Source organism: Podarcis bocagei (assembly GCF_964188305.1).
Source record: "Podarcis bocagei genome assembly, chromosome: 5".
In the NCBI taxonomy this organism is placed as follows: Eukaryota; Metazoa; Chordata; class Lepidosauria; order Squamata; family Lacertidae; genus Podarcis; species Podarcis bocagei.
In genome coordinates, this window is record NC_138129.1 from 97086366 (window position 1) to 97098844 (window position 12479).

Sequence of the window (12479 nt, forward strand, 5' to 3'; positions counted from 1 at the left end):
AAAGGAGCATGGCTAAAAGAGCATCCCTTAACCACATATTTATATTCTACAGCCCTATTTGTGAGCTTTGATAAACACTACTTCAGCCTAGATATGGACCCATAAACTATATAGTTAACTTTTTTCTAAAACATTTACTTGAAAATTAATCTCCCCTCTTCTGCTTCAAAGGATGTGATTCTGAACATAACTTGTGACACATATAAGCAACTGCTCCTTGCCAGCCATGTATGTTTATTTTGATTTGTGTTAACCCAGTGCTTACTGTCTGGCTACAAGACAGTCAAGATGCATGTGTGAAATATATATAAAACATTATTTTTAGTCTGGTGCTTCAATCATGACTCATTAGGGCATAAAACTGTTAGGATATATTTCACCTTAAAAGGAACAGGCTGTAGTGTGTCACATGCCTGTTTACTTCCAGCTCTCACTGGGAACTTCCGTTTTGTATATAGCTTTTTTGTTGCTGCTGTTTTGCTGGACACGAAGGCAAGCAGACATGTTTTCCTTTGCTCCTGAGCTATGCTGAATAAAATGCTGTACATTTTGCTTGCACATCTCTCTGTCAGCCTCTTCTGCTGTGAGGTGTTTTACACACACTGCTGACAGAGCGTGCACGGGTCTCTAAACGTATCTGAGGCTCGTGTCGCTGGCTGACTGATGCTGTTCCACGGGAGACCGGTGATTGTCCGGAGCCAGCTGGGGGCCTGCCTGATGCCCCCGACTCCCCGGCAGTATCCCAACAACAGGGTTATGGGCCCAGCACACTTCTGCTGTGCCACTCCACTTAATTTTAGAAATCAGAAATTGTCAAAATTGGAAGCAAATTGTATTTGTTTTTAGGTTGCATGGATAGTTTTGAGCTAATGGCCTCACTCAGCCAATCCTTAAACTGGCAAGGGAGGTTCTTTCTCACATATGCCCATTTGAGCCAACTGTACTACTTTACCAAGTTATTGTCTATGACTGAAAAGGCAGTGTTACTTCCAGATCATCTCTTTATAATTACAGTGGTGCCCCGCAAGACGAATGCCTCGCAAGACGGAAAACTCACTAGACGAAAGGGTTTTCCGTTTTTGAGCTGCTTCGCAAGACGAATTTCCCTATGGGCTTGCTTCACAAGACGAAAACGTCTTGCAAGTTTGTTTCCTTTTTCTTAACACCGTTAATACAGTTGCGACTTGACTTCGAGGAGCAACTCATAGAACGCAGTGTACATAGTAGCCTTTTTTGAGGTTTTTAAAGACTTTGGTGATTTTTGAAGCTTTTCCAAAACTTCTTTTGCAGCCATTTGGTAAGTTAAGCTTTTAAAACTTTTGGGGGGGGGTTGGATTTTGGGTTGGGGTGTTTGGAATTCAAGGACTTGGTGTTGGGGAGGGGTTTGCAAGAATCTGGAAGCTTGTTTTTTTTCTGAATTTTTATGATTTTCTGTGACCATTGGGCCACTCTGCTGTTTTTTAAAAAAAATTCTGGATTTGAATTTCTGTGTGCTGGGTGAACAGTTGGGGAGGGGTTTGCAAGAATCTGGAAGCTTGTTTTTTTTCTGCATTTTTATGATTTTCTGTGACCATTGGGCCACTCTGCTGTTTTTTAAAAACATTTCTGGATTTGATGCTCTTTACCGTATGTGTGACTTTAAAGAGCACTTAATAAACTCTTGTTGTACCAAATTTGGCTTTGTTTGGACTTTTTTTGACCATAGGAACGCATTAATTGATTTTCAATGCATTCCTATGGGAAACCGTGCTTCGCAAGACGAAAAATTCGCTAGACGAAAAAATTTGCGGAACGAATTAATTTCGTCTTGCGAGGCACCACTGTATGGGAGTCTAAGAATATTTGTGTTTATGTTCAGCTACTATATCACTGATTTATTGTCTGCTATATAAAACATTCTTTGATAATATAATTGAATTATTTAAAATATTTTTGCATACTCTCCTTCCCTTAAATGCTAATAGAACTCCAAGAAGTTGCATTCTATGTTGGTTTTGTAATACAAACATAAAAACAATACTGAACCAAAAAAATGCAGAGTAAAATTTGCCAGAATATCTCCACAAACTTCACATCAATTGGTGGGAGCATGAATAGTGAACTTTTCAGGTTTGTGTGTGATTCAAACATGTTGGAGAGTAGGGTTCAGGAATTACTTCCCTGTTATGGGTATTCTCCTTGCATTGTTGCAATCTGGATAAGGCTTATATGCATGAATGCTTCTGAAAGAGACTTGGGTTGTGTGGAAAATCCAGGAGCTGCTTCTAACGATCACAAATATAAACTTTTTTGTAAATCCTTTCTGTTCTTAGTTTGTAGATATAGAATTTGTGTGAAAATGTAATTTCTATTAGATAGTGATAGTTATCTGTTTTAGCATTAAGCATCTAGTTGCAGACTAGAAATACATCCATTCAATTGATGTGAAGCTTGTGAAGATATTCTGGCAAATTTTATTCTGTGTTTTTTTCAAACAATTATCCAGAATTTCCTACTTCCTGTGACATCTAAACAGATTTTTCCAAACCCTGGAAAAAAGCAGTAGATTTTTAAGTATTCACAATCATACTCACCAGCCAGTCATTTGTGTATTCAATCACTGGCAGCAATCATGCAAAGTTCAGAAAAAATAAAAGAGATACTGGTGAAATGGGAAAACATGTTTAGTTGATTTAGGGCTCCTACTGAAGAGAGAGCAGGCAAAGTCCTTGGAGTCACATTGAAAGCACATCCCATAGTGAAGCCCTTCCTTTGCACACACACACACACCACGGTCACACGGCCAGCCTATCACCGCAGCTGGCTATTATGATGCATTATTTGCAAATCCGTTTCCCAGTGCTTACAAATACAAGCTGTATAGCCTCTATAACTGGAGGAGTCCCTGAATGAGCTCCCTGGACAGAGGCAAGCTGAAAAGCACACAGTACCTAGCACATATACAAGATTAATCAGCTCTGAGAAGTGGCCAACAACTTCATTTCAAATTAAGTAACTGCTTCTTCTAACCAAGCTATTTTTGAGCAAAGTACCTTTCAGTTGCAACAATTGGAAAATCCACTCACTGTATCTGTAAGGACACACGGGGAAAACTGAACCATGGGTGGCTATTATATTAATAGCTCCCCTGACTGCAATGTTAGAAGAGTGATGCTTAGCATTTCTTACACAAGACAGGCTTCCCCTCCAGAGTCATTCATGGCACAGAGTGGTGTTAGCCATTCCCAATATTTACTGGGAAATACAGATCGCAAATGTCAGACTTTGAGCCCATTTCCCTTTGCTCAGTGGCCATACTTACTCACTAACTACAAAAAGCTCCACAGTTCTATAAATATCTACATACTAAAAACTACATTTAGTTGTACACCAGCATGGAATTGTTTTGATTTGATTACTAATGCACAGAAACATATCCAGGTCACTCTATGCAAGGCAAGAACAGGATTAAAATGATCTGAAAATATATATATACTTCAACCTAATTTAAGTAAAACAAGATACCGTGGAAAGGAAAGGAAGTATATACTTTATTTTCCCCTAAACAACTGAACTTGCCATTTCTGTAGTTCATTTTGATATTAACCAGAAAGAATTACTTGTTGCCTTTGGGTTACAGAATCATTTCTTAGCCCAATCATGCTTGAAAAATCATTGTATTTTTTCATAGTTTTTGAAGTTGAAATGTTTTTGTATCTGTGCAGCTTACATCAGCAACCTTTATCTTTTGGTTAGCTAATTGCAGTCCATCGCTGAACAAAAAACCTATGACTTCATCAACATTTTACATGTAGCTAACTGGAGTATTCATCACTCCCTATGTGGATTCTCAGTGTTGCACCTTAAAACAGACATATTTGTAAATGCCTCCATTTTATTTACTGTATTTATTTACTGTATTTTATTTACTAGCCTAGGCGTGTGTGCACATACAAACTCAACAAACAAACAGATTCTCAATTCTGTTTAAGATACTGTATTAGGAAGCAGGAAGGACTCAGACTTTACAGTAAGCCCCCCCCCCCAAGGCAAAGAAACAACAATTAAAGCTTCCTCAAGAAAAACTAGGACATTGCCTGACAACCCACATTCTTGCTCATAACAAAGGAACATATAGCCAAAGCATAAAGTAAAATAGAGGAAACTGAGCCTATGTAAACCTACAGCATGCTACTAAGGCCCTAGGGAGAGCGAATCCCAGTGATAATTAACAGAAGGAACAGGAAACCCTGTACACTGTACGCTCGGGTTGCGAACGTGATCCATGCGGGATGCACGTTCGCAACCTGCAGCGTCCGCAACGCTCAGCGGTGAGTCTGCGCATGCACAGGTTGCAATTCGGCGCATCTGCACATGCGTAAAGCGCGATTTAGCGCTTCTGCGCATGCACATCCGCCGAAGAAGAAGAAGAGTTTGGATTTGATACCCCGCTTTATCACTACCCGAAGGAGTCTCAAAGCAGCTAACATTCTCCTTTCCCTTCCTACCCCACAACAAACACTCTGTGAGGTGAGTGGGGCTGAGAGACTTCAGAGAAGTGTGACTAGCCCAAGGTCACCCAGCAGCTGCATGTGGAGGAGTGGAGACGTGAACCCAGTTCCCCAGATTACGAGTCTATCGCTCTTAACCACTACACCACACTGGTAACCCGTTCCAGTACTTCCAGGTTTCGGCGGTCCACAACCCGAAAAAATGCAACCTGAAGTGTCTGTAACCCGAAGTATGACTGTATTCTGAGCACTGGTGAGGAGGTATGAGAAGATACATTCTGCGTTCAGACCCACACGGTGATAGAAAAAATAATAAGGAAGAACTTGTGCCCTCTCTGGCAAATATGCAAACCTTAGTGTGAAGGGTTTCACTTGAGAACATTTGTTCTACACAAGAGAAGCTCCAGGCTGTTTCTTCTTATGCTCCCATAGGAACTGCGCTGGACTTTTGGTGTAGGGAGCTCTCTTCAAGTGATACACACATCACTAGAGGAAACACCAAACATAACAATGAACCAGAAACAGAGACAATGAACTTCTGGGCAAGTAAACACCCTGCTGGTGCATGGACCCCTCAGGGCTCATCTCCATATTCTTCTTTCAGAGAAGTAGTCAGTGGCACCAACCAACCTCTTGTAAGACAATGAAGGCAAAGGTAGTAATTGCATGTCTTGAGTAGAAGACAGCTTTTGTCCCATATACTCTGCACTTTTAATAACAGTACCGGGATGTGGGTGGCGCTGTGGTCTAAACCACTGAGTCTACGGCCACTAAATCACTGAGTCTACAGTCAGCGGTTTGAATCCCCACGACAGGGTGAGCTCCCGTTGCTCGGTCCCAGCTCCTGCCAACCTAGCAGTTCGAAAGCACAAAGTGCAAGTAGATAAATAGGTATCGCTTCAGCGGGAAGGTAAATAGCGTTTCTGTGCGCTGCTCTGGTTTTTCCAGAAGTGGCTTAGTCATGCTGGCCACATGATCCAGAAAAAACTGTCTGCGGACAAACGTCGGCTCCCTTGGCCTGTAAAGCGAGATGAGCGCCGCAACCCCAGAGTTGTTCGTGACTGGACTTAACTGTCAGGGGCCCTTTACCTTTACCTTTTTACCTCTACTTTGCTACTAACATGAGTTTGACCAAACTGCGGGAGGCAGTGGAAGACAGGAGTGCCTGGCGTGCTCTGGTCGATGAGATCATGAAGAGTCATGAAGAGTGGGATCATGAAGAGTCGGACATGACTAAACAACATCTCTACTTTTCTCCACGTATGTAAATGGGAGCCATTTTTTTTAAAAAGAGGAAGGTGCTATGATGTCCAACACTGTGAAGCTGAAACCTCAACCCTGACACAAGTAACCTCAACATCAGGTCTTCCCCTAACTTAATGCCAATCACTTACTGCAGCGCCTTAACTTTCCTCTACAGAAGTCAACAATGGCCACTCACTTTTATGTAATAAAGTAAACTTTGTCTGCTATAGTGATGGGCATTTTACAGATTTACTAGGAGGCAGTTTGTCTAGCAGCCTATATCATTCAAGCACACTGTCTAGCAACATTTATCATATTAGCACACAGTCTCTCATAGTAACAGAAGCCAGTCCAATAAAAATTATCAGCTTACCCATTTCATCTTCCTCATTGTCTACTGCCAACTTGGCAACAACTGTCCACACTTAAGTTTAAAATTTGCCTAGAAGCCCAGCAACATTTAAGCGCTCAGCAAAAGATCTTTATTAGCAAACTACTTAATTGACAAGGAAATCAATAGTTCACTGAGAAGCAAAGTACTACCCAGTAAATTAATACTTTAGAACAAAGTATGAAGGTACAGAACAACAACAAAAAACCACCCCAACTCCTGATTGCTGTCTTGTTTTAAGACTGAGTCACAATATATTTCTATAATAGAGCGCACAGTATGGCTAAAAAAAGCTGAGTCTGGGAATAGGCAAGGCGTACTGATACAGATTTATTTTGGGAGGTTACATACCAAGGAGGATTTGAAAAAGAAATAGGAAATAACACTGTGTCTTGTACATCAGCCAGATCACTAAAGAATTTAACATCCTTTTTCCAGGCTCTCATCAACCTTTTCTATAAATAAGGATGCCAGTTGAATGCAAGTCAGTAAGTACAAAACCACAAGATGAACAATGTCAGTATCTTCTAGCAACTCATTAATAGTCATCCAAAATCCAGCTGGAAAGGGAAGAAAATGAGGCTTTACTCACACTGCTTCTCTTCTTGACATCTTGCAAGCACAAAGGACTTAAATACCGATTACAAAATGATAGCATTCCCCATCTAGATCCTGGGGTGCTTTCAACTGAGCATCCTGTACTTGACTTATTCAAAACTAGTACAAAGGGCAGTTTGCTAATAATTATCAGCTTCTTAACATTTTAGAATACATTGAATAATTACAGAGGAGTGTTTCCTGTCATATACAGTGGTGCCTCGCAAGACGAAATTAATTCGTTCCGCAAGTTTTTTCTTCTTGCGAGTTTTTCGTCTTGCAAAGCACGGTTTCCCATAGAAACGCATTGAAAATCAATTAATGTGTTCCTAGGGAAACCGCTTGCCAGGCTGGCGGTGCAGAGAAGGGCTTTTCTCCCCAGCGCAAGCCTTCAGGACAGGTACGGGAACAGAGGGGAAGGCGCGCAGCGCTTTCCCTCTGTTCCCGGGGCTTGCGTGGGAGGAGGGTTTTTCCTCCCCACCGCCAACATTCAGAACAGCATTCTGAATGTTGGCGGTGGGAAGGAAAACCCTCCTCCCACCCCAAGTCTTCAGGAAAGCCATCCGAAGCTGGGCGGCGGGAGGAGGCGTTCCCCGCCCCGCCGCCCGGCATCGGAGCTTCGTTCCGATGCCAGGCGGCGGGAGGAGGCGCCCCCCCCCACCCGGCATCGGAGATTCGTTCCGAAGCCGGGCGGCGGGAGGAGGTCCGAGGACAGTGGGGAAGACGCGCTGCGCTTCCCCGCTGTCCCGGAGATTTCCCTATGGGCTGTCGTCTTGCGAAGCAAGCCCATAGGGAAATTCGTTTTGCGAAGCGCCTCCAAAACCGAAAACCCTTTTGTCTAGTGGGTTTTCCGTCTTGCGAGGCGTTCGTCTTGCGGGGTACCACTGTAATCACAGAATTGTTGAGTTGGAAGGGATCCTGAGAGCCATCTAGTCCAACCCCCTGCAATGCAGAAATGTTTTGCCCAAGGTCTGTCTGCACATGTGTCCAAGGTACAGGCTTGGTTGTTTAAAGCCTATGAATTTAAAAACAAATAAGCCACTATTTAGGCTGCAGTCGTGCAGTATGCACACTTACCCAGAAGTAAACACAACTGAACTTAATGAGCTTATTTCCGAGTAGATATCCAACTTTAAAACTGATATTAGTCATGTGTTCAACCATAAACAATCCAATTGTGGTTGCAATTTCCCCAAGTTCAGAGTGACATGAACATGTGATATTTTTGCTCATTTATCAGTATTTCAACTTGCTGCTGGGTTGGAATAAATACCCAGAGATCAGACAATGGGACTGTATGCAACAGCACATTCTGCAACCTAATCTGTTCTTCTGCAAGCATGATTTCTGAAATTAACGGGTCGGCTCTTTCTAAAAGGGTGGGGAGGAAGCTAGGAAGAAGCAGTGCCAGGAGGTGGGTATCTCTCTCACACACACTCCTAAGAAGTTACTTTGTTTTATTTATCTTTTTATTTCCATAAAGAGCAGCTTCCACTAAGGAATTCTCTTAACCCTTTGGTTGGTGATCAGTCCATGTTCTGAGGCAGTAATGTGCAGCCAAGCCAGTAGCTGCCCAGAGGAAAATTTTCATGGACACAAAGAAATGAGCACATCCGTAATAATCAAAATGCTTATCAAAGACATTATTGGATATTGTCACAAGGAAGGTAGAGAAGCAGGCTTCATACAACAGGGTTAGCAGTGCAGAAGTTCCAAATAAAATTTTGCCATAAGCAACCATGGGAAGAGACTTCATATGAAGGTCAGAAGTATGATACAAGATAAAAGAAGCATCACTATTATTGGCCAGTCAACATTTGTCTTAAGCAGCCTTGGGGCAACCTTGGGGCAGATACAAAAAGGAGCTGTCTGAAAATGGAAAGGAAAGCATCAGAAAGACTGTGCTGGGAAAGAGCTGGGGGACCATGAGTCAAGTGTTTCCAAACCAGTGGGTTGAAACCTGACGGTTAAGTTGCCAATATCAGGATCAGCGTTGCCCTCCATAGCGTTAAGAAAGGTCCAGGAAGAAGACTCACATATGGCCCTAAAGCAAAGGCACATCATCTTAATAAAAGGTTTAAAGGCATCCCACGCTGCTGAAGGTGAACGCACAACAGCTGTTTTGTGCTTATGAGAGGGAGAAAATACGATTGGGGCGGGAGTATCAATGCAAAAAAAAAAAGGTCCAGGGCGTGTGAGGGGTTTGGTTAGCAGCACCCAGGAGTCACACCTTGAAATACACCTGAGATATCAGACGGGGGGGGGGGCAGGTGCGTCTCCAGGTAGATCGGCGCTGGAGTGCCAACTCTTCCATCTTTGAAACGAAGCAGGGGGCGGCGGCTGTATACTTACCCCAATGCGGGGCTATGAATGGGGTGCGAGATGTGGATAGCCGGGGAGGGGGTGTGGTGGAGAGAGAAAATATAGTCTATCCCACCTCCTCCCCGGATCCAGATCCGTGAGTCGGAGGGTGGCAGAGAGGGGGGAGGGGGAGAGGTCGCATCCAGGAGGAGAGCAAGGGGAAAACCCACCTTTTAGGCGGGAGAACCGGGAGGAGGTGATGTTGCTGGAGGAGGTATTTGGGGGGGGGACCGCGTCCAGGGGGAGCCGAAGGGGGCGTGTGAGGGGCTCGGTGGGGCCGGGGCTCCCCACCGCTCCTTACCGTAGACGCGCAGCCAGCCCTGCAGCTGGCACACCGACTCCCTCAGGATCCTCTCCAGCGTGCTGGCCGCCCCGGCCAGGTCGGCGGGCCCCGGCAGGGAATTCCTGAGGCGCTCCAGGCAGCCCTCCGCCGCTTCCGCCGAGGGCGCGCCGGGCTCCATCCTGCCGCCGCCGCCGGCTGCTCCCCTCCGCTCCTCGGTCACTGCACCCCGCCGCCCCGCGCCGGCTCCATCCCGCGCCCGGCGCCGCCGCCTCCCCGCTCCCGCCGCCGCAGCCCGGCTTCTCCCTCAGACCCGGCGGCATCGGCGGGCGGCATTCCCAGGGAGGGAGGCGCGAGCAATGGATCGCCGAGCCAGCCGGCCGGGCTCCCCGCCTGAGGCAACGGCGTGGGCAGGCAGAGGACGGGCGGGGGGGGGGGCTCGGCCAGGCGCACTCAATCGCCCATCGACGCGCACCTACAGGCTCGGACGCGCCCTCCCTCCCTCCCTCCCGCGCGCGCGCCCACCCCCCCAGCCTTCTCTCGATAGAGGCCGCTGATTGGTTGTATGCAAATGAAGGAGGGCGCCCCGAGGGGGTGGATTGGCTGTATGCAAATGAGGGAGGGCGCCTGGGGACTCATAGTTGGTTCGCCGCAGTTGGCGGCGGCGGCGGCTGTTGCTTAGCTGGGATATTTATTTATTTATACGCCGCTTGGTTGTAAGAAAGACGGTTTGCAAAAAGACGAGGCAGTAAAAGCAGAGGAAACTTCACAGCCCACACACACACACACACGTGTTCAAATGCTGCTGCTAAAAGGGATACAAAAATGGGAGACGTGAGGAAGTCAGGAAAATAAGTTAACTAAAGATGAGAAATTAAGAAAGAGGGATTTTTTGTTTTTCTTTTATATGTGCTTTTTCTTTTTCTTTCTTTGTGTTTAATGTCTGTATTTTTGTATTTTGTAATTTTCTATCTTTTTCGTTTTTTGTATCTTTATAAACTTTTCTATTGATAAAACCTAATAAAATATTATTAAAAAAAACACAAATGCTGCTGCGCGAGATTGCAGGGAGATCCAGGCAACACTTCTTTGCGTTTCCTTTCAGAGACGAGGCGCAAAGGAGGCGGGTGTCTTTGTCAAGAAGCAAAGATCACCAGTGTTGAAGCAATAATTATTTAACATCCACTTCGTTGGACTGGTCATGTTGTGCGGGTGCCTAATGATCGTCTCCCAAAGCCACTACAGTGGTACCTCGGGTTACATATGCTTCAAGTTACAAACTCCGCTAACCCAGAAATAGTACTTCGGTTTAAGAACTTTGCTTCAGAATGAGAACAGAAATTGTGCTCCAGCGACGCGGTGGCAGCAGGAGGCCCCATTAGCTAAAGTGGTCCTTCAGGTTAAGAACAGTTTCAGGTTAAGAACGGACCTCCAGAACGAATTAAGTCCTTAACCTGAGGTACCACTGTACTCTACTCCGAACTTAAAAATGGAAAGCGTAATGCTTTCAACAAAAGAGGTTTAAAGACTCTCTCAAGGCAAATCTAAAAAAATGTAGTATAAACACTGACAATTGGGAAACACTTGCCTGCGAGGGCTCCAGTTGGAGAACAGCCTTTACCAAAGGTGTCGTGGACTTTGAAGACACTCAAACTCAGGACGCAAGGGAGAAACGTGCTAAAAGGAAGGCATGCTTGGAAAACCCTCATCGTGATCAACTCCCGCCTGGAAACCTATGTCGCCACTGTGGAAGGATGTGTGGATCCAGAACCGGCCTCCACAGTCCCTTACGGACTCACTGTTAAAACTGTGTTTATGGAAGACAATCTTACTTGGCTACAAGTGATTGCCAAAGAAGAAGAAGAATGTTCTTGATTTGCGCATCTATAAAATCTTAGCCAGCCATGGAGGGGCTCACGGCATCAACACCCCAAAAAAGCTCTTCTTTTTCCCCCAGCTTTTGATTTGGACGGAAATCAAGCATCGTGCTCAAACACTCTCTCTGGCTTGCTGCTTTTCCTCTAGTTCACATCACAGCCCCTCAACTCTGCTTCACCCACTAGCTGTGTCCTTCTAGGATTTCTTAAATTGAGGGAGGGGCACACCCATTTGTCATCTTGCACAGAGCCTCCATTCCTTTGTTCTCTTCATAGCCCAGCACCCAGGGGATCAACGCGGGAAGCGTATATTTTAAGACTTGCTGGGGTCCAGGGGTTAGAGGAGTCTCAACTCCCGCACCCCAAACTCATAGCAAAACCAAAACAGATTATAATTACCTCAGATTTCTGAGCATCTGGATAGGCTTGCCTGTACAAGAACGTTTTTTAGAAGGCACTGAAGGGAGCACAGTGCTTTTCACTACCTGGGTCTTGAAGCAGATTACAATTATTAAAAAGTTTTGATTTAAAACATCAATCTCAAAAATTTAGAACCTCAGAAATTTAAAATTAAATAAATTACACAATACCCTTGAGAGAATTTAAAACGGAGAAACATTAATAAAGCAAAGACCTGAAAAAACATGGTTTTAACTAAGTGCCAAAAACTCAGCAGTCTCTTTCAGTTGATACATGTTCAGGGTTCAGCAAGGACAAAAATGGAATACCTGAGGGGTTTCTTTTATAATTATCTACAGCTCATTTTATTTTTTAGGGTGGATAACAAACTTTTTTATATGTCCTGTACCTATTGTTACTTACAAACCTGTATTTTACTAATCAACCAAAGTGGTCCAGATTGCATTGCCTCAGAAGCAGACACAAAGCTTCAGTTGTGCAATTAATGTCTCTCTTGTGGCAAGTAACAAGGGGCAAGTTATTGACCCTTTGTCGCAGTAGCAACTTGAAATTTGTTTAGCATCAAGCCAAGGGTTATCTAATTAAGGATACACAACTCTTCCTACACTTCATCTTAAGCGTGTTGGAAAAGCTTGTTCTTGCATTTGTGACATTTGGGTTGTTTCTACTGTGGCTTTGGGGATTTCTGGCTTGCTGAAATCAATGCCCTCTTTGACACACAGAGCAACGCCCTTTCTGTTATATCCTTCCCTGCCCTTCCTATAGAGTTTATAACCAGAGATAACTGTGTCCCACTGTTTCTCTTTATTCCATCAAGT

General features: G+C 44.6%; 1 protein-coding gene across 3 annotated transcripts in view; it reads right to left on the reverse strand.

The window, feature by feature from the left end:
- Positions 1-9563, reverse strand: part of RASAL2 (RAS protein activator like 2) — a 256803-nt gene extending 247240 nt beyond the window's left edge. For 2 of the 3 annotated variants that reach the window (XM_081194285.1, XM_081194284.1), the window contains exon 1: positions 9386-9562. In XM_081194285.1, the coding sequence (XP_081050411.1) occupies positions 9386-9545 (160 nt within the window). In that variant the 5' untranslated portion in view covers positions 9546-9562. Of the gene's footprint in view, positions 1-9385 lie in introns of all 3 variants that reach the window. The other variant, XM_081194283.1, reaches the window with a different exon arrangement.
- Positions 9564-12479: the final 2916 nt, after the last annotated feature.